Source organism: Dermatophagoides farinae, chromosome 5 (assembly GCF_024713945.1).
Source record: "Dermatophagoides farinae isolate YC_2012a chromosome 5, ASM2471394v1, whole genome shotgun sequence".
NCBI classification, from domain to species: Eukaryota; Metazoa; Arthropoda; class Arachnida; order Sarcoptiformes; family Pyroglyphidae; genus Dermatophagoides; species Dermatophagoides farinae.
In genome coordinates, this window is record NC_134681.1 from 2840001 (window position 1) to 2867631 (window position 27631).

A 27631-nucleotide genomic window follows, 5' to 3' on the forward strand; every position below is an offset into this window, starting at 1 on the left:
TCACGCTACAGCATCGTCCATTTTCAGGGCTAGTTGCTTCGGCAGGTGAGTTGTTACACACTCCTTAGCGGATTCCGACTTCCATGGCCACCGTCCTGCTGTCTATAGCAACCAACACCTTTTATGGGGTCTGATGAGCGTACACATTTGATGCCTTATCTCGACGTTTGGTTCATCCCACAGCGCCAGTTCTGCTTACCAAAAATGGCCCACTAGGCACTCATACATCCAAATGGTCGGCTTCAATCAAGAAAGTCAACCATCTCACCCATTTAAAGTTTGAGAATAGGTTGAGGTCGTTTCAACCCCAAGACCTCTAATCATTAGCTTTACCGGATGAGACTGAGTCAAAAAGCGCCTGCTATCCTGAGGGAAACTTCGGAGGGAACCAGCTACTAGATGGTTCGATTAGTCTTTCGCCCCTATACCCAGGTCTGACGATCGATTTGCACGTCAGAATCGCTACAGACCTCCACCAGAGTTTCCTCTGGCTTCGTCTTGCCCAGGCATAGTTCACCATCTTTCGGGTACCATCGTATACGCTCCAGCTTCGCCTGATTGCCAATAAACAAAGTAGGCGAGCCGCTACTGCGACCGAAATCTCGTAGCTTTACTTTCATTTCGCCTCTCTGGCCTGTACAAGACCGAGCGACTTGCGTATATGATAGGCTCCTTGGTCCGTGTTTCAAGACGGGTCAAATGGAAACCGACCTACTCGCGCCACAGTTCTACACCACGCAATGCAAGCAACAACTAATTGACATTGTTGAAACGGCTTTTCGCATCCAAAGACACGTAAAGACCGGCCTCGAAACATCAATTAGCAATCACAGGCAAACGCAGTTTATATACTCCCGAAGGAGAACTTTTATCAATCAGTTCATTAGGCGACGGTTCCGGCCAGAGACTATAACGCCGTCAAATCAAAGACTTGACGGGCACCTTTCTCCAGCCCAATCTTACGGCCGTCCCAATCATCTGATCGAACGTGGCTTAGCATCCTCGGCACGAAATGCACCAAAGCTTGTGGCCGAAAAAACAAAGGAACAATCTCCGAAAAGATCCATTTCCCTCGTCGTTGGCTGCAAGCGTTGATTGAATCGACCGAAGCGCAAACTTCGTGGTTCCATCTGTTTGCCTTCCAGTGGTTTCACGTACTGTTTAACTCTCTCTTCAAAGTGCTTTGCAACTTTCCCTCACGGTACTTGTTTGCTATCGGTCTCGCTGTCATATTTAGTCTTGGATGGAGTCTACCACCGACTTTAAGCTGCACTCTCAAGCAACCTGACTCTAGAATGCATCGGTTTGCATGAATCAGTCGTTCGTCTCTATGGGCCTAGCACCCGCTCTGGATGTCCCTGTCAAAGGAACTTGAAACATACGACAATTCATGATGCACCAACACATTAACGCCGCATCTCTTGAACGCCTAAACGTCAAGACTTGGCGCTGGACTTTTCCCCTTTCGCTCGCCGTTACTCAGGGAATCCCATTTGGTTTCTTTTCCTCCGCTTAGTTATATGCTTAAATTCAGCGGGTAGTCTCGCTTGATCTGAGGTCGAATATAGACAATTGTAATTTGAATATTGATCCATTATGGTAATCATACATGGCACACATTCTGGGTTGTTTAGCTGGAAACGCTAAATACCCTTCTAGTGATGAATGTGCTACAAAGCCATCAAATAATCACCAAAGGAGTCAGCATTCGAAATGTTTAGAAATAATCTCACGACGCCGAAATGAATCGCGACGATACAGATCTATTTCATTTTGGTTTGTCAAATTTTGATAACGACGCTCAGACAAACGAAGCCATCGGATATCCAATGGCTGCAATGTGCGTTCGAATGTCGAGTGATCAGAGTGTCCTGCATTTCACACCGATTAACGTAGCTAGCTACGTTCTTCCTCGACCAGCGAGCCGAGTGATCCACCACTGGCAGTAGTAATTTTTTTTTTTTTGCAATTCATTTGCAGAATCACAATTCAATTGTTTCAATGATACTGGCTCAATGTTGTTTTGAAATGAAAAAGAAAATGCCTTGTACCTGTGGCTCCAGCAATCGAATTATGCTCGAATCTGGTATTTAAACCTAGCGGCACTCATTACAAGCGACACACTACATCCACGTTCATCCTGAGGATAAACAGGAACCGTAGAATAGGCACCAACAGGTTGCAAGGAGAATCGCCGACAAAGTTGTACATCGGTAAGTGTCAAGTTCCATTATTATGAAGTTGAACTAATGCTTTTTTCCATGTTACCCAGATATAATAAAAGCCAAGTTTCAATTTCAGAACTTTCAATGACACCACCGATCGCAACACAAGTCAGTCGATCCGTTTGTGATAACGGGCAACACATCGTTCGAATTGAGAATCAAGTGTTTCATTGTTCAAAAAAACACCGATAATGATCCTTCCGCAGGTTCACCTACGGAAACCTTGTTACGACTTTTACTTCCTCTAGATGTTCAAGTTTGGTCATCTTTCCGGCCGAACATGGCCACCACGAGGATGGCTACGTTGGCCTGTCCGAAGACCTCACTAAAACATCCAATCGGTAGTAGCGACGGGCGGTGTGTACAAAGGGCAGGGACGTAATCAACACAAGCTGATGACTTGTGCTTACTGGGAATTCCTCGTTCATGGACAACAATTACAATCCCCAATCCCAATCACGAAAAAGTTTCACTCGGTTTCCCGCTTCTTTCGAAGTAGGTAGACACATGCACGCTGATTTTTTCAGTGTAGCGCGCGTGCGGCCCCGGACATCTAAGGGCATCACAGACCTGTTATTGCTCTTTTTCATACGGCTGAAACGCCGTTTGTCCCTCTAAGAAGCGTTCGAACAACACAACGGGTGTTCAACACTATTTAGTAGGCTAGAGTCTCGTTCGTTATCGGAATTAACCAGACAAATCGCTCCACCAACTAAGAACGGCCATGCACCACCACCCACTGAATCAAGAAAGAGCTCTTAATCTGTCAATCCTTCCAGTGTCCGGACCGGGTGAGTTTTCCCGTGTTGAGTCAAATTAAGCCGCAGGCTCCACTCCTGGTGGTGCCCTTCCGTCAATTCCTTTAAGTTTCAGCTTTGCAACCATACTTCCCCTGGAACCGAAAAACTTTGGTTTCCCGGAAGCCGCCAGCCGAGTCATACAATAAACTCTGGCTGATTGCTGGTTGGCATCGTTTATGGTTAGAACTAGGGCGGTATCTGATCGCCTTCGAACCTCTAACTTTCGTTCTTGATTAATGAAAACGTTCTTGACAAATGCTTTCGCTTTAGTTAGTCATGCGGCGGTCCAAGAATTTCACCTCTATCGCCGCAGTACTAATGTCCCCGTCCGTCCCTCTTAATCATTACCTCGATTCCGAAGACCAACAGAACAGAACCAAGGTCCTATTCCATTATTCCATGCAACAGTATTCAGGCGATTGATGCCTGCTTTGAGCACTCTAATTTTTTCAAAGTAAACGTATCGATCGCCCACGACACTCAATGAAGAATACCGTGGGACAATGCGATATTCTGCTCAGCATGACAGTAACCACCGTCAAGTGGACCACCATGCATGAGCTGAGATCCAACTACGAGCTTTTTAACCACAACAACTTTAATATACGCTATTGGAGCTGGAATTACCGCGGCTGCTGGCACCAGACTTGCCCTCCAATTGATCCTCGTTAAAGGATTTAAACTGTACTCATTCCAATTACGAGAACGCATAAGCGAAGCCCGTATTGTTATTTTTCGTCACTACCTCCTCGTTCTGAGAGTGGGTAATTTGCGCGCCTGCTGCCTTCCTTGGATGTGGTAGCCGTCTCTCAGGCTCCCTCTCCGGAATCGAACCCTGATTCCCCGTTACCCGTTACAACCATGGTAGGCACATAACCTACCATCGAAAGTTGATAAGGCAGACACTCGAAGGATATGCCGCCGGCACGAGGCCATGCGGTCAGCTGCAGTTATCCAGAGTCACCACCGTAAGGTGTTGCCACCTTTGGTCTTGGTCTAATAAATGCACTCCACCACGAGGATGAAGCTTTTCGGCATGTATTAGCTCTAGAATTACCACAGTTATCCATGTAATTGGTCAACATCCAATGAATCATAACTGATTTAATGAGCCATTCGCGGTTTCACCTTAATACGGTATGTACTTAGACATGCATGGCTTAATCTTTGAGACAAGCATATGACTACTGGCAGGATCAACCAGGTAGCAGCAAATGTTATAGACTTGCTTCATATTCAGGTAATTGTTGGTGACAATTAACCAGAATATTCAGCTGTCAAACATTGCTTGTGTTGTTGCAATAACAACACGACATGACGATTGCTTCGCACATCACTATGTTTAGGTGGAAAGCTTAGCATACATCGAACATGACACAAATCGTACAAAGTACGATCAAAACCCGTAATCATTCGATTTCAGGCATTTTCGTCGATCTTCTTCAGCTTGTTGCAATGAACGACTGGCTGTTCCACTATTTAATCCGTACATTTAAGCACGAAAAGCGAAAACAAGCCAAGTTCTGGATCCATCCAAAACGACCACGTAACCACGAATCCGATATGCGACCATCGAGCAGCTCCAAGTTGACGGGAATCTTCAGCAGTTGAGCATTTCAGTCCATGCCTTAAAGATTAAGGGGAGACCCAGAAATGCACGGCGCTGATTTGAGATCTAATACCATATTAATGCCATTAGAATATGGGATCAGAACCTCAAACGCCAAGACTCAAGCGAAAAACCGAAGCTTCTCGCTCAAGCCCTACGCATTGAAGCGCGTTAACCAATTTGAATGTGTGAGACACCACGATTTCTCCGGTTAAGGGTACTACTGTGATAAGGCAAGCGTCAAAATGGAGAAAGCGCTTTGCCAAGCCGAAAACTCAAATTGTAACTGCAGCACTGACACAGCGCTAACAAGTTACAATCCTCGTTTGTATCAACTTTGTCAAATCGTCGATTTCTTTCGAACGATCGTCTCGCCACAAATATATCAAACCTTGACCACGATTCATAGTATAAGTAAAATGAGCATTGCATCAACTACGAAACACGGGATATTTAGTAGCAGTATATATTTATTCGTAAAAAAGTTGAGAGAAGTAGCAAAATCCAATGATACGAGAAAGATACACACATATCAAAGTAAAAAAAGGCAGGTTACAGTGATCCATTCGCGTAAGGATACATGAGTATTATTACATTGTAGACATGCGCGTTCGTTTTCAAGTCAGGAAAATCCTTGCACAGTTTTACGTTCTTTTAACATGAATAAATTGCAGCAAAACTTTTCGGACACTTGAAGAACTTTGCCATTTTTCGAAATCCATCCATAGTAATCCATAGTAATCATTTTATCATTTTATTTTATTTTATTGCATTCAATGGTATTCTCAAACACTTTTCTGCATATTGAATTAGCTTTGAAAGTTTTTTAGTTTTCCAAACCAAGTTGTTCATGATTTAACCACCATTTACGAAACTTTATTAAATTATTATTCACGTCAACAATACCAATTCAAAGTGAATTAATTCAAAGTACAAAAATCAAAGATTGAAAACCAGGACCATTTGCTACTTGATTGATAAATTTAATTTAGAAATTCAAAACAATAATGACCAAATTCACAATTTCTTAAAAAAAATAAAATGAAATTGTTTACCATTTATTGATTATTATCTACTAGTCTATGTCGCTTAGCGTAACTGGCTATGCTTTTACACTCTGCAAGTGCTTGCACTGTGTACTTGCACTGGGTATTAACTTGGCATTTAATGCGACGAAGCTGAGTCGGGCATTCATACTTATTTTCAGTACAAACATAACTATTTAGTATAAGCTACCCAGTGTGTGTTGTGTGTGTGTGTGTCTGAACATATCGAACAGTGAGGAAAACTTTTGAATGCATCTGAACAGTTCGTCCAGCTCAAAAGTAGAAGCCGCTTATAAAGAAACGCATTCTGTGGTATGTAGCTTTGACAAAGCTTTTTTTCATTGTTCTAGCTCAGCACACGTTGCTGCAGCTTTTGCATCCAATAGATGGTGCAGTCATTCAATAGAACAGGGCTTCTTAAACTATGGGTCGCGACCCCGAATGGGGTCGCGTAGCAAAATTTTTGACGTGTATTTGTGTAGAGCAGTGTTTCCCAACCTTTTTTTCCTCGCGAACCCCAGGAAAGGTCCAAAAAAATTTCACGAACCCCCTGTCAGGGATGGCGAATCTTTTTTTAAGTCCGTGCCACAAAGTCATAAAAATTTTTTTTAAAATAGGTAACGTGCCAAAATCTGACAGTTTTGAAAAAACTGGAATCGAGAATCGAGAAAATGACAAGTCCAAACTAACACGACCAGTTCAGAATCGAGAAAATAACAAGTCCAAACTAACACGACCTGTTCAGAATTCAAAATCGAGAAAATGACAAGTTTCCAAACTAACACGACCAGTTCAGAATCGAGAAAATAACAAATCCAACCTAACACGACCAGTTCAGAATCGAGAAAATAACAAATCCAACCTAGCACGACCAGTTCAGAATCGAGAAAATAACAAATCCAACCTAACACGGCCAGTTCAGAATCGAGAAAATAACAAGTCCAAACTAACACGACCTGTTCAGAATCGAGAAAATGACAAGTTTCCAATCTAACACGGCCAGTTCAGAATCGAGAAAATAACAAGTCAAAACTAACACGAGCAGTTCAGAATCGAGAAAATGACAAGTTTCCAATCTAACACGGCCAGTTCAGAATCGAGAAAATAAGTCCAAACTAACACGAGCAGTTCAGAATCAAGAAAATAACAAGTCCAAACTAACACGACCAGTTCAGAATCAAGAAAATAACAAGTCCAAACTAACACGACCAGTTCAGAATCAAGAAAATAACAAGTCCAAACTAACACGACCAGTTCAGAATCAAGAAAATAACAAGTCCAAACTAACACGACCAGTTCAGAATCAAGAAAATAACAAGTCCAAACTAACACGACCACATTTGAATTATTTTCATTTTATTGTTTGATGGTTATCTAGCTTCAACGTATTAAATTGATTTGTTGATTTGTTTGATACAATAACTGAATTTCTAAAAAAAGGAAATAACCTATTCAGAAATAAAAGATGACGAGTAGTTACAAGACTTAATGTTTTTGACTTATGTCATGGAACATTTGCAAACACTGAATTTACCCGACTAGTTCTATGGGACATATTAAAATAAAATTATTATTATTAAACACTGAATCTACAAGTGCAGGAAAAAGATAAAATAATATCTGACCTCTAACAGTGTATATTTAGTTTTCAAACTAAATTACAACTTTTTCAAAAGGACATTGAAAATTAAATATTTTGTCATTTTCCTCGAATTAAAAAAATTTGTTCCAATATTAAGGGGGATAGGAAGTATTAAAATGTTAAAAAATTGATTTTGGCTTATTCGAAAGGGTGTTTCTCTGGCTTCATTTTGAGACCAGCTAGATAGTGCTGCGGGTCGAACTGGCTGAGTTATGGAATTTCAAAGTAACAATTTTTATGCAGTGGTCTTTTGCTGCAGTGCAGCTGACTTTTGTGTGCTAAGCACATTTTCAATCATATTTCATTTACTTGTTTTCCACGTACATTTTTTGTTTGTTGAATATTCATCGTCGGATTTTTAGAGATAAAAAAGGTCGAAGAGGTCGTGTTAGTTTGGAAACTTGTCATTTTCTCGATTTTGAATTCTGAACTGGCCGTGTTAGATTGGAAACTTGTCATTTTCTCGATTTTGAATTCTGAACTGGTCGTGTTAGATTGGAAACTTGTCATTTTTTCGATTCTGAACAGGTCGTGATAGGTAGTATTTGTCATTTTCTCGATTCTGAACTGTTAAGTATCAACTCCTTCATTTCATAAATTGTCACGACTTAAATACAAGTCTAAACGACTCTTCATAAATAACGTTATACACACTCATGTATCAAAAGGTGATCTGTTACAAACATCGGTTAATACAACAGTACTAGTTTTTGTTTTGTTTTTTTTTTGCTTTTAATTTTTACGGCGTTTTAAAAAAATCCGCCATTACAATATTATTTTCGCGAACCCCCTCTGCAAACACTGCGAACCCCCAGGGGTTCGCGAACCACCGGTTGGGAATCACTGGTGTAGAGCAATCATGAAATGGGGTCGCGAATGAAAAAAGTTTAAGAAGCCCTGCAATAGAACATAGAAAGAGTTCGAATTCGAATATTTCGAATCTCAAAGTTTGATAATGACACACGTGATTTTCATTTTGCTTGCATGAATATGAGTATGATGATATGATGATAAAATCGTTTTCGAATTTTGAATTCGATTCGATCCTTTATCCTTTATTGCAGGGGTCGGCAACCTTTTTCGGACAGCGGGCCATTTTCAAAATAAAATTTTTTGTGGGCTGCATATTCAAATATAACTTAAATAGTGCTTTTATATCATATACGACAGGGATGGCGAACCTTTTTTGATGTCCGTGCCACAAATTCATAAAAATTCCTATTTAAATATGTAACGTGCCACAATAAAATTTCATTCGAAAATGGCAAATGTCCAAACTAACACGACCAGTTCAGAATCGAGAAAATGACAAATTCAACCTAACACGACCAGTTCGAGAATTCAAAATTCAAAATCGAGAAAATAACAAGTCCAACCCAACACGACCAGTTCAGAATCGAGAAAATAACAAATCCAACCTAACACGACCAGTTCAGAATTCAAAATTCAGAATCGAGAAAATGACAAATCCAAACTAACACGACCAGTTCAGAATCGAGAAAATGGCAAATCCAAACTAACACGATCAGTTCAGAATCGTAAAAATGGCAAATCCAAACTAACACGATCAGTTCAGAATTCAAAATCAAGAGAATGAAAAGTCCAAACTAACACGACCAGTTCAGAATTCAAAATCGACAAAATAACAAGTACAAACTAACACGACCAGTTCAGAATCGAGAAAATAACAAATCCAAACTAACACAACCAGTTCAGAATTCAAAATTCACAATCGAGAAAATGGCAAATCCAAACTAACACAACCAGTTCAGAATCGAGAAAATGGCAAATCCAAACTAACACGACCAGTTCAGAATCGAGAAAATGGCAAATCCCAACTAACACAACCAGTTCAGAATTTAAAATTCAAAATCGAGAATATAACAAGTCCAAACTAACACGATCAGTTCAGAATCGAGAAAATAACAAATCCCAACTAACACAACCAGTTCAGAATTTAAAAATCAAAATCGAGAATATAACAAATCCAACCTAACACGTCCAGTTCAGAATCGAGAAAATAACAAATCCCAACTAACACAACCAGTTCAGAATTTAAAATTCAAAATCGAGAATATAACAAGTCCAACCTAACACGTCCAGTTCAGAATCGAGAAAATGACAAATCCAACCGATCTGCAAGAATTTTAATTGATTCGTACTCTTCTGTTCTTGCAATTCTGAAAATAAATCATTTTCAACAAAGATATTGATGAGCAACCAGCAAAAGATCAAAATACGACTTACGTTGAGGCTTATATTAATTGATTTTATCGATAATTCACAATTTTCACAAATTTATAAATAAAACAAATGAATTTTATTCGAAATCACCATAAAAACAAATCGGATAGAATAAATAGCACAACTGACACAGAACATATGTTCCGCTCTCTCAATGAATCGTGATAATTCGACCAATTTTCGTATTTGAAATGAACCTTTGAAGTTTTATGATTTAAAAAAAATTCTCTCGATTTTGAATTCTGAATTGATTGTGTTAGGTTGGATTTGTTATTTTCTCGATTCTGAACTGGTCGTGTTAGGTTGGATTTGTAATTCTCTCGATTTTGAATTCTGAATTGATTGTGTTAGGTTGGATTTGTTATTTTCTCGATTCTGAACTGGTCGTGTTAGGTTGGATTTGTAATTTTCTCGATTCTGAACTGGTCGTGTTAGGTTGGATTTGTTATTTTCTCGATTCTGAACTGGTCGTGTTTGTTTAGACTTGTTATTTTCTCGATTTTGAATTTTAAATTCTGAACTGGTCGTGTTAGGTTGGATTTGTTATTTTCTCGATTCTGAACTGGACGTGTTAGGTTGGATTTGTTATTTCCTCGATTCTGAACTGGTCGTGTTAGTTTGGACTTGTTATTTTCTCGATTCTGAACTCTGAACTGGTCGTGTTAGGTTAGATTTGATGTTTTCTCGATTTTGAATTTTGAATTCTGAACTGGTCGTGTTAGTTTGGATTTGATGTTTTCTCGGTTTTGAATTCTGAACTGGTCGTGTTAGGTTGGATTTGATGTTTTCTCGATTTTGAATTCTGAACTGATCGTGTTAGTTTGGATTTGCCATTTTCTCGATTCTGAACTGGTTGTGTTAGGTTGGATTTGTTATTTTCTTGATTCTGAACTGGTCGTGTTAGTTTGGACTTGTTATTTTCTCGATTTTGAATTTTAAATTCTGAACTGGTTGTGTTAGTTTGGATTTGCCATTTTCTCGATTCTGAACTGGTTGTGTTAGGTTAGATTTGATGTTTTCTCGATTTTGAATTTTGAATTCTGAACTGATCGTGTTAGGTTGGATTTGCCATTTTCTCGATTCTGAACTGGTCGTGTTAGGTTGGATTTGTTATTTTCTCGATTCTGAACTAGACGTGTTAGGTTGGATTTGTTATTTTCTGGATTTTGAATTTTAAATTCTGAATTGATTGTGTTAATTTGGACTTGTTATTTTCTGGATTTTGAATTTTGAATTCTGAATTGATTGTGTTAGTTTGGACTTGTTATTTTCTCGATTTTGAACTCTGAACTGATCGTGTTAGGTTGGATTTGTCATTTGTGATGTTGATTGTTGCAAATTTGTCGACACAATATTTTTTTAATTTAATATTTTTCCTAAAATTATGTTGGTGCTTTGGTGGGCCGCACAAAAAGTTGCAATGGGCCGCATGCGGCCCGCGGGCCGCAGGTTGCCGACCCCTGCTTTATTGCATCATTCATTTTGTTCAAACTGTTCAAATTCATCATCATTCATTCATTCATGTAGCTGTATGAATATGAATAAATACAAATATCAAAAAAAGTTCTATTTTCGAACTTGAAGCACATGGTCCATACAGGCTTTATATACATTGTACTGTGATAATGTTCGATTCATTCTTTTCCACGTGGTCGTCGAGTCAACATCTCAATTTCGTTTGAAATTTCATTTCGTTTTATTAATTAAATCTTTTTTATAATTTGTGTTCATCAATTAATAACAATTAACACAAGTGCCCATGGACAAAGATGTCTTAATATAATATTTTTATTGTAGTGATATCATTGACTACATTTATTCAACCGATCAACAAAACGCAACTCATCCCCACTCATCTGTTCGAATTGGGGCTAATCATTAATGACGTTATCACGCCACTACATTTCTCCCCCAACCCAAACCGGAGGACGTCAAATTATATGAACAAAAAAAAAAAAATAATTTTGAACAAAACAAAAAAAAAATTAATAATTTCATGCAAAAAAAAAAAATTATGGAACCCTTCTAGGGCGGCCACGCCTACGGGGTAACCGAATCGTCTGTGAACAGCGATCTGTGATATCCATATTTTTGTTGGCCTCATCTTTACCATCAGTGATTTGTTTTTGATTAAAACGAGATGGATTTTGTGAATACATATTCTTTAGTATGATTCAAACAGAATGGACTTGAATTTGCTCAATAAAACCGTTTGTTTGTTGAGACACGAATTCGAATTGGGGCTAATCATTAATTGTTGAGACAAACGAATATTCGAATGTGGAGATGGGGCTAATCATTCAACAATGATGGTTGCGTTTTATATATATTTATGTAAACTTTATTGCTCAAATAATGAATTTGCGAGAAACCGCAGAATTACGTTATTTAAAAAATATCGAGCAACAATCACGACTGCAATCGATCACTTTTTATCCTTCACAATATGCAAAAAGTCTAAATCAAATTTAATAATGTTGATGTGTCGGCGTGGCTCCAAGATGAAGCTTTGCCATTGTTTTTGGTTTATATTAATATTAATTTTATTTATTATTATTCTAGTTTAATTATGTAATAATGATTTCTTTCCTTTTGTACTTGTATTTTTGATTTTGTATTAAATAAATAAATAAATAAATCATTCCACCAAGCACATACAAATCATCATATATTTGAATTGGACAGTGTGAATGAAAAATTGCAAAATTTCATGACGAAATTTGCCAATTCAATATGTAATATAACCAGTGGTATTTAATTCTACCGTTGATTATATTTTCGGATATGGCTGTGTTCAGCGTTATCAATCAATTGATTATGTTGTAGTTGCGGCCAAATCAGACAGGCGTTAGTATTGTAAGATATTTAAGCTGTTAGAGCATCGACGTTCAACTTTGTAATAATTGAATATAAAATGAATTATTTCAAGACGTTTCACGTAAATCAAAAATTATTTTATTGAGAATTTTGATGTGGACAAAAATTTAGTATCAATGAATGAGTTAAATTCAAAACAATTTTTGGGATCCTTTTATACCTATGAAATGGGAGAAATAAAATTAATTATTAAGGACATGGAATAAGGAGAGAAAGAAAAATAAAATAAAATAGGGCAAGGAAAACTAGAAAAATAATTTGATAAACCCTGAATAAACCTGTTAATTGAGGTTATCAGTTTAAATCAAATAAAATATATAATAGCAAACTAAAGAAATGAACTCAAATTAGGAAAGAATTAACTGTTGAAAAGAAAAGAAAGAAATTAACATATTTGGAAGGATTGTGAAACGATTTCACAGATAGAAATTAGGACAATAGTTCATGGAAGGACATTGGATATTACATCCCCCCACTTTAAGACGGAAGAATAGGAAAGAAAAGAAAAGAATTAAGAAAGAATAATGGGAATGGAAACTCACTTTAGATTCAATGCATAAATTTTCAGGAATATATTTACAAACAAAATTTTCTGAGCATTTACTGTTAGTGAGTAAATGGTTCTCTCCCAGAATGTTTGACGTTTGATACGTCTTTTATGAATTGCCCAAGTGAGCAGAGTTTGGGTCTCTTGTTCTCTCAAAATAAACACATGTAATGATTTAACGTTTTTCTCTATGTATCCATGTATTTCCATTTATTATAAGTTCTTCATTAAAATATAATTCAATAAAATAATCAAGTCATTTTTATATCACAAAACATCAACATTTACCGACATGGTTCTGTCACAAATTGTCGAAAATAAAAATGTCGAATTCAAAATGGTCGAAAATATTTGATCGAAAATAATAAAGTCGAAACGACAAAAACGTCGAACAGACAAAAATGTCGAAAATAAAAAAGTCGAAGATTGAAATGTCGAAAATGGCTTGAGCCCTTATCCCTTAAAATTATCACTAACGAAAAAGACTCAAATATTATTTTTTCATTTCAATTCTGAATAATCACAGATTAAGATGATAAAATTTTATTTTTATTCGAACTATTTGGATTCATATTATTATCAATTCACTTTATATTTTCATTCAAATTTGTTTGTGATTTTGTAAAGTTTCAAAATGATATCTCAGTCTGAAACTGAGTTATTTCCGTTTCCTGTTTTTTGATTCAAAAAATTATTGAAGAGTGGGTGATAAAGATAGATAAGTAAAACTTGGCAAGTTTGTAGATAAGATATTGTTGTATAAGATAATGGTCAAGAATGGGCGTTAAAACGATGGGTGTGTCTAGATATTGCGCCCAAAGTTGTGCTTTTTCCAATGTATTTCTATGGGAAGCTGAATAATTTCATTTTTTATCGAATTTGAAAACAGATAAAATGCTGGATTTTGATCAAGATCTTACTATACTTCATTATAATTATCATCATCGATAAAAATCGAGTTATTTTCGTTTCCGGATTTTTTTTCATATCAACAATCCATTTTTTCATCATGGATAAAATTTAGTTGGATTTTTTTCAACCAGAATTTGATTTCCAGCATCAATATAATTTTGTTTGCATCTCACAATCCATTTTCATCATCGATATGAACCTGATGAATTTTTTTTCAACCGGAATTTGATTTTCATCATCGATATGAACCTGATGAATTTTTTTTCAACCGGAATTTGATTTTCATCATCGATATGAACCTGATGAATTTTTTTCAACCAGAATGTGATTTTTCATCATCGATGTTAACCTGATGAATTTTTTTTCAACCCGAATACTCAGTTTCTTCATCGATATGAACCCGATGAATTTTTTTTTCATGGATATTAACCCGATGAATTTTTTTCCATCTCACAATCCATTTTCATGAATAAAATTTAGTTGGATTTTTTTCATATCAACAATCCATTTTAAAATCCAAATTAATTATGAAGAATAAGAATCAACAAGAACAAGACCAAAAATCAATCACAATCTCATTTTTATTTTCATTTATCTGAACAATTATTACAGAAGTATTGGGTATGGTTTTTGCAAATATTTTTTTTACATTGACAACAAATTGTAGTTGAAAAAAAATTCATTGGGTTAATATCCATGGAAAAAAAATTCACAGACATTTTTGATGATTTGAATCATTGTTTGGTGAAAAAAATAAAATAAAATTCAAGAAAATTAAACAGTAAAATAAAAATTTCAGTTGAATAAAATTTTATCATTTTAATCTGTGATTATCCAGAATTGAAATGAAAAAATAATATTTGAGTCTTTTTCGTTAGTGATAATTTTAAGGGATAAGGGTTCAAGCCATTTTCGACATTTCAATCTTCGACTTTTTTATTTTCGACATTTTTGTCTGTTCGACGTTTTTGTCATTTCGACTTTATTTTCGATCAAATATTTTCGACCATTTTGAATTCGACATTTTTATTTTCGACAATTTGTGACAGAACCGGAAAAAAATATTATTACAATAGTGTATACAGAAAAGAAAGTAGGGTTAGTACTAACCTTTTTACTTTCTTTTCTGTGTAGCACCTGATGGAACACATAGGGAAAAATTTATTTTTTCTTAATTTAATTTTATTATTGTTAATTTTTATTTTTTCTACAATTGTAATCATTATCATGATTATTTTTATATTGATTTTCGGTGGCCATTGCCGCCTTAATAAAGTTTTTAATTAAAAAAAAAAAAAGAAAAAAGAATCATCATCATCTACGAATAATAATAACCAGGTATCAACAATGAAAAATAGTCCATCTGATAATGATAAAACTCATTGATGTTCCAACATTCATCGGCTCAAACGCTTCGGCCGTTGATCAATTTGGAATTCAGTCAGCTTTTTATGAATTGAATTGCATTAAATTGAATGAAAATTGAAATATCACAGATGATTGTTCTTGACCCGGCATCAGTAATCAAAATAGGTGTCAACTCAAAATAATAATCCTAAAATGATGAATAATTAGTAAACAATCCAGAAAATCAAATGAAGACATTACCTCATTTAAATCAGCATACGTTCGGTCCAGAATCGTTGATCGCAAAATTGGAAAATAGTTCAATTTCACTACATAAATCGAATGTAAACAACAGTATGAGCAAATTGGATGGCCATTTCGACAACAGCAACAATTGAACAAACAAGAAGAAGAAAGAAAAGTGTATCCTATGTTTCAACGTGTTGTGTTATTGATATATGTTGTATGTATCGATGAAGCCTTTCTTTCCAACTATGGTAACGATTCACTTGATGCAAATGTTGATTATTGATGATGATAAACCAAATGTTGTTCATAAGCTGACAGCATAACATTAGGTTTCGGGACGCGATTGATTGATGGCTTTGGTGGCTTTATATATTGAAAATTTTGCTTGTCTCGAAGATTCATCAAGTTGTCCTAGCATTTTAACACATAGCTGGTGGTTTATATCGAAGTTGTTGCTATTGCTGACAGACTAAGATTCAATGGATTGATTGTGCTCATATGATCATTATTGCTATCAGGCGTGATGACTATTTGTATCAATTGATGATGGTGCTGCTGTTGCTGCTCACTTGATTCGGTGTTGTTGACAATTTTACTTTAGCCACGACATTACATTGATTATGGTTGATTTGTTTTGATCATCAAATTATTTGAAGCTAAGTATTTTCGAATTATTTCATTTAACTAATTATTATCATCAATTATTTAGCTGTTTGGTGGCGAATTCTGTGATATTATTTTTACCATTCGATTTTGGAGCCATTATCTGTGATACAATAGGCAATTTTCAAATTAATAGGATTATCCAATTTGTCATTTTATCTTCTGTTTTTATGCCAACTGACGTATCCACTATAATGTGATTGACCATTGGTTTTTTTTTAATTTTTAAAAGAAATTTTATTATCAATACGCCAGGATTGGCAATGGCCAACCAATATGTTATCAATTACAATTCATGAAAATCATTAAACAATTCATATCATATAAAAAAGAGAAGAAAAAATAACAAAAATAAAATAATAATAAAGAAAAAAAAGGCATTTTCATGTAAAAATTCCACTTGTTCCGGTATTGATTCAGGTTCCATTTTTTCGAACGGCAATTCGATTGACCATTGGTTAGGTTAGGTTAGGTTATATTTTTTATTTTTTCTACAATTGTAATCATTATTATGATTATTTTTATATTGATTTTCGGTGGCCATTGCCGCCTTAATAAAGTTTTTAATTAAAAAAAAAAGAAAAAAGAATCATCATCTACGAATAATAATAACCAGGTATCAACAATGAAAAATAGTCCATCTGATAATGATAAACTCATTGATGTTCCAACATTCATCGGCTCAAACGCTTCGGCCGTTGATCAATTTGGAATTCAGTCAGCTTTTTATGAATTGAATTGCATTAAATTGAATGAAAATTGAAATATCACAGATGATTGTTCTTGACCCGGCATCAGTAATCAAAATAGGTGTCAACTCAAAATAATAATCCTGAAATGATGAATAATTAGTAAACAATCCAGAAAATCAAATGAAGACATTACCTCATTTAAATCAGCATACGTTCGGTCCAGAATCGTTGATCACAAAATTGGAAAATAGTTCAATTTCACTACATAAATCGAATGTAAACAACAGTATGAGCAAATTGGATGGCCAGAGAATAATATCAAAATGAAAAACAAAAAAATCAATTGGTGAAAACGCATTTTTACCAAGTCAAAAAACACGTGCTCCAAACCATGGATCACGAATGAGTCACAAATTACTCACGCATTCAATGCATGCACAAAAGCAAAAATACACCACATCCTTCTCTTCTGAGCGAGAAACAGCTCAGAAGAGGTTCATTCATAAAAAACGCATCACCTTTGCCACTAATGCCATCTATCGGTCTATCATTGAATTACCGAAATTGTTTTGTTTACAATACATCCATGTGCTCAATTTTTTGCTCAAATGTTGAATCCAGAAGATACTTGTACCATCTTTTAACAGAACCAGGTAAGAAAACAAACCAAACTTAACCAAAAAAAAAACCTAACCTCATTGATTCATTCGATTCGTTCGATTCCATTGAATGATTCACTCGCGATTGTGTCCAATTACCACTTTCGTTGATCGCATCCTATTCGATGTTATTGTTGTCACTCTCTTTTCCCATTTGGTGTTGTTTATTGCGTCGCAAATTCATCATCGCCAATTCATCATCATCGTCTTTTGTATGTTCAATTTCAATGTTATTCTTCTATTTGATGTGTTTCATTCCATCCCAAATTCATCATCGTCGTTTGTTTGTATTCGATGTTTCGTTCGCATCCATTGACATTGTTTCCCTATTCGGTGTGTTTCATTGCATCCCAAATTCATCTTCATCGTGATCGTTTCATGTCCATTCTCAAATCATGTCCATTCTTCCATTCTCAAATCATGTCCATTTTTCCGTTTTCGAATCATTTTCGAATCATGAGTCATCATGAGTAATCTACGTCGTAGTCATCTTTTACCATTCGTGTTCGATTGCTAACAGCATCACCACAGCTATCCATCCGATATCCATCCGATGGCTTCCTTTTCTTGTGATAGTAGTTCACCCAATAATTGATCAGATTCTTATTCTAGCAGTCACTCGCATCTCATCCATCTCGTATCTTTGCTTCAATCCAATATCCGTATCCCATCCGAAACTATAAATACCGCAGTCATTTCGAACATTTTGTCATTCACTTTCCTGAGATGTTGGTGTTCACGTCGCTCGTCATCTCATCAAATTTTCGAACACTTCGAACGTTTTGTCATTCGAGTTCCTATCTCCGTTCGTGTTCACGTCGCTCTTCGCTCCATTCTCCAGCCATTCGAACGTTTCATCATCAATGATCGTCTCTCTCTCTCGTGCACAAAGATTTCACAAAGAAATCAGTTTCAGTGAAGAAGATGAAAAAAAAGATGATGATGCAGATTCAAATGTTAAAATTAAAAAAAAAACATAAAAAAAACATTAAATAAGTTCGAAAAAGAATTTGCTCTCAAAACTGATTTCAAAAAACCACGTTGTTGTGGTTATACAACATTCTATGGTATACTATATCATTGTTCACATTCATCATCTATCTCGATGTATTAAAAATTAAATCTAACTCGATGTATTAAAAATAGAATACTGCAACCGCGACGTTGTAAAACTAGTGCAAAAAAAGTCATAAATCTCAATAAAAAAAAAAAAAATCAAATATAAATCATTGTTTAAAAATTTTCCAAGTCCAAATCATTTTCAATAAAATTTTCCAAGTCAATGGTGTGCCATCTGTTGCATGAATAATCATTGTTATTTTGTCTGGTTAATTGAGCCATTCACTGTTGACTATTTTCAGTCTTGGTTGACAACAACTTGTTGATGCCGAATATATCCATACCAGTATCCATCGCATAATGATATCTGATTATTCATGACCATCAATTGTACCATTCCAATGGGCGTCACTACATTGTTGTCATCACTAGTCATCACCTGCATCATTGTTTACCGAAGCGCAGATTGCAAATCGTTGTACGATGCCTGTCCAGATCGACAATCATTCGAGCCGTGTGAATGCAACGAGGACAAGAGCGAAATTCGTTGTGGAATGGGTTTCTCGGTGCCAATGAACGTCTTGTACTTGTTCCGAGACAGCCATCCAGTGGTTGTTCACAACAATGACAATCGTTCACGATATCGGTATCACCACCTGACTGTGGAGAATTCATCACTGGAAATGTTGTTAAACAACATGTTTGGCAAATTCGAATTCGATGCCATCACCATACGAAACAATTATTATCTTTCTCATCTGCAACCATCGTTGTTCGATTCATCCGCCACCATCAATTCACTGACACTGGATTCGAATCCAAACTTGTTTGCCAACGATAAATCGGTGGTCAACGTGTTCACGATCATTGCCAATCTGATTCATTTGGAAGCATTGGCCATCAACAATTGTGGCCTGCCATTCATTGCGAGCAATGCGTTGGCTTCATTGTCGAAACTAGTGCGTCTGGATCTGCACAACAATCAACTCAAACAAATCGACCCGAACACATTCAGTCGACTTTTTTCGCTTCAAATACTTGATCTGAGCCAGAACATGATCAACAATTTGCTGCCAAATTCGCTCAATTTATCGTCAAGCCAACCTTGCTATGATTCGTATCGTCGTCAGGACATTCACTATTTCATTGATCTCAGTCACAACAACCTGTCAGTGGAATCATTCGCACCAGACACATTCAATTTGAGTTGCTCGGCCAAACTACAGTTGACCAACAATTCCATTGAATTGCTCGACGAGAACGTATTCCGTCCATTGTTTCGTTATTACACAATCATCCAGCTGTACAATAACCCAATAGAATGTCTACACTGCAATCAATCATGGTTGATGAAAGGACGTCATTGTTTGGATCACAACAACAACACGACCACCCGATATTACATGGTCATTGATTTTGCATGTCACAACGAAATGTCACTATATCACTTTATAGCCAATTGTCCGCAGTATGCCAAACAAATGGATCATCTTGAAGTTGAACCAAAAAGTTCATCGTTGTTCGTTGTCAACAAGTATCTGGACTCGTATCCAGCCGATTTTCGCGAACACGATTCTCAATTGCTTCGTTGTCAATCGGATTTTTACTCAATCACCCATAAAACGACCAACAGATCAACGTTACCCGTGTATTGGTCATTATTTTTCGCTGCAGCCATAATCATAATGATTGTCATTGTTTACTTGTTGAATCGTCAATGTAAATAAATTGATTGATAATGATAATAATATAATAATAATGTATTCAAATAAATCAAACCGTAACATGTTCTATGAACGGTCTATTGTTTTGGTTTTATTCCACTCGATCTGCATCTGCATGAGTTTTAAATATTTTCCACACCATTGTAAACATGTCGCAACAAAATAACATTGACTGTCCCGATTATCTGTCTCTGTCGTTCGGGATGAATTCGACCACCAATGCCGCATCTCGATCCAGATCGGTTGGAGCAGTTTCGAGTCCAGATTCTCGACACAATCGTCATTCAATGTTGAATGATTCTACAATCACATACTGTGATCTGGCCCGCACAGTAAATGTGAATCTGCCGTATGAAATTACAAAGTAAGTATAGCGCCTAATTAATCATCATGTCATTAATCACATTATGGTCATCATGCTATTAGAAACGTATTGACGTTGATTCGATTGGGTGTGCCTCCCGATGATATCTACGTATTCCTACGAGAATGTCTCACATACAGCCGTTTTGCACACAACATTAATGCTCAACCACAACCACAACAACAACCACAACAACAACAATGAAATGATGATTAACAATTGTTTTTTTTATTGTATCCACAAATACAACACTCATATACATCAATTAAATCTCACACCGTTGTTCACCACCACCATCTTTATAGCAAACGCATTGATTCTCTTTATACAAATCTTCGCGGCCCGTTTGACATTGATGTAGCTGGCAAATGGTGTGACAATAATCATCCAATTCGTTGGCACCATCATCATCATCGTTGGCCGTTATGAGTGGTTTAGATTGAATGGCCATACTGTCAATACTACTGCCTTTTTCATCACCATTACCATTGTCAATCATGACCAACGTTGATGGTGTTTCATACGGAATAGCGGCCATCCGACGTCGTTCTTGTTTCTGATTATTATCTGTATATAATTAATAAATGATTGTCAAATTCAAATAAATCGAGTAAATCAATTATTATTAACATACATCGTTGGTTAAAGACGACGGCCACAATCGATATGACGGCAATGATGAATATGTATCGAAACATTACTCAACACATTGATTCGGATGGATGGATGGATCGATGGATTTGGTTATGGTTGTAGGTACCACTTTCAACGACGACAACCATAACAATACTACAAATAGCTATAGCCGAATCGCGGTTGCCATAACGACTATTGACAAACGATCCATACAGAGTTGGAGAGTGAAACGCCAAAATCGATCCAGACCATTCAACTGTTTTTTTTTGTCATTTTATTCATTGAAAATAATTTTCACTGATGATTTGCAAAGTCTAATCAAATCAACAAATCACATGTCACATGATTTAAATTGATAACATTCAGTTTATACGATGCACACACGTTCTATATACGTGCAGGCATTTTCACTCAGCCAACTGTGGATAGACAACAAAAACAACAACAACACAGCGATGGAACTAGACAAACTACGTTACAATTGGATCGATGTCGAGGACGATATACGCCTGTATGCGTCATCTTTGGGAATTTGTTCCCGGCGTATTCCGATGGATGACCGGCGATCAATGTGCTGTTTACCGGTGACCGTATTCCCCAGTCCAATGGAACGATCCACTTTTCAACTGGCCATTAACCTACAGCCGTCAATCAATGAAATGATCCATAAAATTTCCATCAATCACCAATTCCTGGAACAATCGTTGCTCAAATTACCGGATGAGTTTGTGGCCAAATTGTTCCACATCTATCAGACTGTCAGCAAACAAGGTTACGCTGCTTCACATCAGCTGGGCATTTTTCGCTCCGATTACATGATTGACCAGCATTCGAATCTGAAACAAGTTGAAGTGAACACCATATCGACTGGCTTCTGTGCCCTCACCCAACAAGTGACGCAACTGCATCGTTATACATTGAAACATTACCAGGGTCTCAGTGATGACCAAATCAATGGCCATATTGCCACCAATGATTCATTGGATCGTGTGGCACAGTCATTGATCGATGCACATCGAATCTATAGCCGCACCGATCAGCACTCAGCCATCCTGTTTGTCGTTCAGGAACAAGAAGCCAATGTAATGGACCAGAAAATGATTGAATGGAAAATGAAATCATTATCACCCGATATTCGAATATACAGACGTTCATTCCGCGATTTGGACCACGGAATCATATCGCTTGGGCCTAATCAACAACTTTTGCTCACCACCATCGACAAAACCCAAGTGGAAATATCGGTCGTCTATTTTCGAGCAGCATATTCTTCCAGCTGTTTTGGTTATGAAAACTCATGGAAATTACGACTTTTATTGGAACAATCACGCGCAATCAAATGTCCATCCATACAATTGCAATTGGCCGGTGTCAAACAATTCCAAACACTGCTCAGTGATCGAGCCATTTTCGATCGCTTTTGTTGCAGCAGCAGTCCACATTCGGACAAATTGTTCAACACATACACCAAATTCTGGAACATTTCACAGTCTGCCAGAGATCTGGTAATCAAGAATCCATCAGAATTTGTTCTGAAATCAAATCAAGAAGGTGGCGGCAACAATGTGTTTGGTGAACAAATCATTGACAAGCTGGATCGAATCCTCTCCAACAATGAGAATGATGCATATTTTCTCATGCAATTTATCCGCCAGAAAGCAATCAAATCGCTGTTGATATTCAAGCAACCACCACCATCATCGGCGACCACATCAGTGGCATGTCAACCACCACCATATAACCAAATCGACAGTGAATTAGGAATATATGGCAGCGTATTGGTCGAAACGAATGGCCACCACATTGTATGGAACCAAAATGCTGGTCACTTGCTTCGATCGAAATTAAGTGGAGAAAAAGAAGCTGGGGTCGTTTCAGGTGCCGGCATTCTAGACACACCTTTTCTCATATAATAACTGTTGAGCTTAATTATATCAGAAAATGGAAATTGATTACAAATTCGTTAAAACAGAATAAATATAGAGTTGATATTATTATCACTATGAATATGCTAAACAAGTGCTTAGCCACTTTTCCATCTCTTGCATCGGTTGTTGTTTCCGTTTAGCGTAATCGGCAATCTGGTCCTTGTCAATCTTTCCGACAGCAAAATATTTAGATTCGGGATGAGCGAAATATATTCCACAGGTGGATGCCGATGGCCAAATAGCCAATGACTCGGTAAGCTTTATGTTGGTCTGTCGTTCCACGTCCATCACTTTCCAGTAGGTCACCTTTTCCGTGTGATCAGGCTGTGATGGGTAACCAGGCGCCGGTCGAATGCCTCGATAGTTGACCTTGAGAAGATCGCTCGTTTCAAATTGTTCGTCCGGTGCATACGCCCAAAACTCACGACGTACACGTTCATGCAAATGTTCGGCAAACGCTTCGGCTAATCGGTCAGCAACAGCCTTGACCATTATGTCATTGTAGACATCGTTGTTGGTCAAGTATTGAGCACAAAGTTCTTCGCAACCGAAACCAGCACTGACAACAAACAAACCAACATAATCGGCCAGACCGGATTCACGTGGCGCCACAAAATCAGCCAACGACATGTAGGCTGAATTATCCTGGCTCTCTTTGGCCGCTTGTTGTCGTAAGCCATAAAGACGGTCAAGTTCTACACCATTCTCATCAAACAGAATTATGTCGTCATCATTAATCGAATTGGCTCTATACAGTCCCACGATACCATTGGCTTTCAGTTCATTGCTTCGAATGAATCGATCAATCATACGCTGAGCATCATCAAATACTTTACGTGCTTCAGCTCCCACTGTACAAAAACGAAAATTAAAACGAAAATAAAAGAAATGAAAATGGCACACCCACCTGTTTCGTCGTTGAAAATCTTTGGATAATTTCGATTCGGATATTTTCCTCGCAGCTGCCAAACATCAAAAAACGGCTTCCAATCAATGTATTTTCGTAGCGTGTTCAAATCATAGTGAAGAAATGTTTTGGTGCCCAGAAACGTTGGCGGTTTGATCATGTCGAATTTAAGCGTCAATTTATTGCGTTTCACTTGATCATACTTGAGATAGACTCGATCGGACAATGAATCGTAATGGTCGACTCGGATTTCTTCATATTCCTCTTGGATTTCTTCCACATAATCGTCCCGACCATTTTCATCCAACAGTTTGGCACATGCAATTACACTACGAGATGCATCCAGACAATGTATGACTGGACCGACATATCTGGGCGCTATTTTCACTGCCGTATGTTTCTTGGATGTTGTCGCTCCACCAATGATCAATGGAATCTGATAGTTGAGACGTTGTAGCTCTTTAGCCACATAAATCATTTCATCCAACGACGGCGTAATCAGACCACTCAAGCCCACAATGTCGGCCTTGTGTTCTTCGATTGCTTCGATGATTTTCTCACACGGTGTCATGACGCCCAGGTCAATCACTTTGAAATTGTTACATGCCAAAACGACGCCAACAATATTCTTGCCAATGTCATGTACATCACCTTTCACGGTTGCAATCACAACGGTCGTTACGTGGTCATCACCGTCATAATCATCGGGATTGTCCAGTTTCTCTTGTTCCATGAATGGAATAAGATAGGCGACAGCTTTCTTCATCACTCGAGCCGATTTGATCACCTGAGGCAGAAACATTTTTCCATCGCCAAACAGATCGCCAACCACACTGATTCCCTTCATCAATGGTCCTTCAATGATATGCAATGGACGGCTATATCTGTCCACATTTTGTCGACATTCTTCCACATCCTGTTCAATGTATTGATCGATACCTTTCACGATTGAATGCGCTAACCGAGTTTCAACCGGCTCAAGACGCCAATCCTGGACATTCATTTGCGCCGCTTTACCACTCTGATTGGCGTGTGTTTGAGCATATTCAAGAATCTTTTCCGTTGCCTCTGCTTTCCGATTCCAGATGAGATCTTCACACAAATCCAATAGTTCACTATCAATGTCCGTGTACGATGGTAATGCGCCAGCATTGACGATGCCCATGTCCATACCGGCTTTGATAGCATGGAACAGGAATACCGAGTGCATTGCTTCACGAATTCGTTCCATTCCACGAAACGAAAACGACAGATTCGACACACCACCACTAATATGACAGCCAGGACATGCCTGTTTGATTCGTCGACAGGCGTTGATGTAGTTGATGGCATACAAATTATGCTCCTCCATTCCGGTACCGATGGTCAAAATGTTTGGATCGAAAATAATGTCGCATGGATTGAAGCCGACCGTTTCTTCGGCCACCAGCAATCGATAACTGCGCGCACAAATGTTGACTTTTTCATCTTCTTCGGTGGCCTGTCCTTTTTCGTCAAACGCCATGACGACAACGGCAAATCCAAAACTTTTGATCAGTTTGGCTTTGGCAATGAAATCAGCTTCGCCTTCTTTCAGACTGATCGAATTGACAACACCTTTGCCTTGGCAACATTTAAGGCCGGCCTCAATCACCTCGAATTTGGAAGAATCGATACAGACTGGCACGCGACAAATTTCAGGTTCAGTGCTGATCAGATTCAAAAAATTGGCCATCTCTCTGGGACCATCAATCATTCCTTCGTCCATGTTGACATCCAACACTTGAGCACCGTTCTCCACCTGCTCTTTGGCCACCTGCAGTGCTTCCGAATATTTCTTCTGGCGAATCAATCGGGCAAATCGTTTCGAGCCGGCAACATTACATCGTTCGCCAATGTTGACAAACAAAGTGGATTCATTGAAAATGAACGGTTCTAATCCGGCCAGATATGTTGCATCGGTCGAATATTGTTTGAATGAACCAACCACTTTTCGAGGTTCCACATTTTTGACCACTTGGCCAATGGCACGAATATGGTCGGGAGTGGTGCCACAACAACCGCCAACAATGTTGATCAGACTTTGATCGACGAATCGAGCAATGTGTTGGGCCATAGTTTCCGGTGTCTCGTCGTATTCGCCAAAAACATTGGGCAAACCTGCATTCGGATAGCATATGGTGAATGTATTTCGGGCAAAGTTACTGATTCGTTTGATGAATGGTTCCATATCATCGGCACCAAGCGCACAGTTCAATCCGAATGCCATCGGTTTTGCATGCGACGTGCTTATGATGAATGATTCACTGGTCTGTCCAGACAATGTTCGACCACTTTTGTCCACAATGGTTGCCGACACAAATATGGGAATATCATTCTCGTGACGTTCTTCCATCACAGATCGTACGGCAAACAATGCCGCTTTTGAATTGGCCGTATCGATGATGGTCTCGATCAGAATGATGTCGACACCGCCATCAAGCAATGCTCGTGTTTGTTCTCGATAAGCATCCACCAATTCATCCCAGACAACATCTCTGAACGATGGATCTTCCACACGAGGTGATATCGATAAAGTCTTGTTGGTCGGACCCAATGAACCGGCCACAAATTTGTAGCCATTGTCTGGATGTTCATCCATATAATCTTCAACCGCTTTACGGGCAATTCGAGCCGATTTTCGATTCATTTCAGCAATCAAATGGCCACATTGGTAATCGGCCTGTGCAATACACGTACTGCTAAAGGTGTTGGTTTCGATTATGTCGGCACCACTTTCCAAATATTCCTTGTGAATCGAATATATTATATCGGGCTGAGTGAGCGACAATATGTCATTGTTGCCCTTCAACGGACACGGATGATCATCGAATAGACATCCTCGATAATCTTTCTCTTCAAATCGATGTCGTTGAATCATTGTGCCCATTGCACCATCGATGAGCAGTATTTTGGAAGCCAACGATTCCAATAATCGTTGAATGCGGAATTTTTTCTCAATCATTTCCTGCGAAATAACCACAAGTTTTATGTTTTTGAATTCTAAAACATGCAGACAATCGATACAATTACTACTCACCAAACAAATTCAATTCAATTCATCAATACAAAATGATGAATAGACGAAACATGAATGAATGAATGAATGAATGAATGCTTCTTTCATTCAAACAACCATGAACAAAAACATTCGATCATCGATTCCAAGCTTATCTAATCAAATGACACACTTTGAACAGCAATAATCACAATGCTATGTTATTTATCGAGTTGTTGAACTGTCAAAGCATTCAATCGAAATGTGATTAATCTGTTATTACTCACACAATCATTGTTTTCCATTCCGAACAGGTTTCCATTCTCATTGTCGCCATTCAACTCAACTTCAAGGCCAACCAATAAAAATGAGATGATCATTCACAGTATTATAATCCATGATGTGTGTGTGTGTGTGTTGTTTATTTCCATCATCATCATCATCATCATCATCATCATCATCATCATCAACAACAACAACAACAA

The 27631-nt window shown here is 37.6% G+C and overlaps 4 protein-coding genes, 1 long non-coding RNA gene and 3 other non-coding genes across 12 annotated transcripts in view; 2 read left to right on the forward strand and 6 right to left on the reverse strand.

Annotated features, from left to right (window-relative positions):
- Window positions 1-1561, reverse strand: part of LOC124496357 (large subunit ribosomal RNA) — a 3752-nt gene extending 2191 nt beyond the window's left edge. The window contains exon 1 of the ribosomal RNA XR_006959345.2: window positions 1-1561. This exon is cut by the window's left edge and continues 2191 nt beyond it. This is a non-coding gene — a ribosomal RNA (large subunit ribosomal RNA).
- A 234-nt stretch (window positions 1562-1795) lies between these two features.
- LOC124496354 (5.8S ribosomal RNA) lies at window positions 1796-1948 on the reverse strand. Its single transcript, XR_006959342.1, has one exon. It is a non-coding gene; the product is annotated as a 5.8S ribosomal RNA (ribosomal RNA).
- A 466-nt stretch (window positions 1949-2414) lies between these two features.
- On the reverse strand, window positions 2415-4232 carry LOC124496355 (small subunit ribosomal RNA). Its single transcript, XR_006959343.2, has one exon. It is a non-coding gene; the product is annotated as a small subunit ribosomal RNA (ribosomal RNA).
- A 10863-nt stretch (window positions 4233-15095) lies between these two features.
- Window positions 15096-17373, reverse strand: LOC124499640 (uncharacterized). The gene is made up of 3 exons (XR_012832244.1): window positions 17047-17373; window positions 15511-16993; window positions 15096-15457 (listed from the first exon to the last, which is right to left on the reverse strand). It is a non-coding gene; the product is annotated as an uncharacterized LOC124499640 (long non-coding RNA).
- Window positions 17374-17432: 59 nt separating this feature from the next.
- Window positions 17433-20328, forward strand: LOC124499476 (uncharacterized). 4 transcript variants are annotated; one of them, XM_075731289.1, is made up of 2 exons: window positions 17433-17506; window positions 18125-20328. In XM_075731289.1, exon 2 carries the CDS (start codon window positions 18949-18951, stop codon window positions 20296-20298), a length of 1350 nt encoding a protein of 449 aa, XP_075587404.1. In that variant the 5' UTR covers window positions 17433-17506; window positions 18125-18948; the 3' UTR covers window positions 20299-20328. The 4 variants fall into 4 exon arrangements, with proteins under 4 accessions (XP_075587404.1, XP_075587405.1, XP_075587407.1 ...); XM_075731290.1 differs by having other exon boundaries at window positions 17447-17506; window positions 18128-20328; XM_075731292.1 differs by having other exon boundaries at window positions 17452-17506; window positions 18874-20328.
- Window positions 20329-20868: 540 nt separating this feature from the next.
- LOC124499632 (uncharacterized) lies at window positions 20869-21414 on the reverse strand. Its single transcript, XM_047063572.2, has 2 exons — window positions 21294-21414; window positions 20869-21226 (listed from the first exon to the last, which is right to left on the reverse strand). Exons 1-2 carry the CDS (start codon window positions 21355-21357, stop codon window positions 20925-20927), a joined length of 366 nt encoding a protein of 121 aa, XP_046919528.1. The 5' UTR covers window positions 21358-21414; the 3' UTR covers window positions 20869-20924.
- A 255-nt stretch (window positions 21415-21669) lies between these two features.
- Window positions 21670-23292, forward strand: LOC124499602 (glutathione synthetase). Its single transcript, XM_047063542.2, has one exon. The coding sequence runs from the start codon at window positions 21670-21672 to the stop codon at window positions 23206-23208; it is 1539 nt and encodes a 512-aa protein (XP_046919498.2). The 3' UTR covers window positions 23209-23292.
- LOC124499577 (methionine synthase) lies at window positions 23168-27604 on the reverse strand. Of its 2 annotated transcripts, XM_047063505.2 has the most exons (3): window positions 27189-27604; window positions 24131-27116; window positions 23168-24074 (listed from the first exon to the last, which is right to left on the reverse strand). In XM_047063505.2, exons 2-3 carry the CDS (start codon window positions 27111-27113, stop codon window positions 23296-23298), a joined length of 3762 nt encoding a protein of 1253 aa, XP_046919461.2. In that variant the 5' UTR covers window positions 27114-27116; window positions 27189-27604; the 3' UTR covers window positions 23168-23295. The 2 variants fall into 2 exon arrangements, with proteins under 2 accessions (XP_046919461.2, XP_046919462.2); XM_047063506.2 differs by lacking the exon at window positions 27189-27604 and having other exon boundaries at window positions 24131-27170.
- Between the last annotated feature and the right edge of the window lie 27 nt (window positions 27605-27631).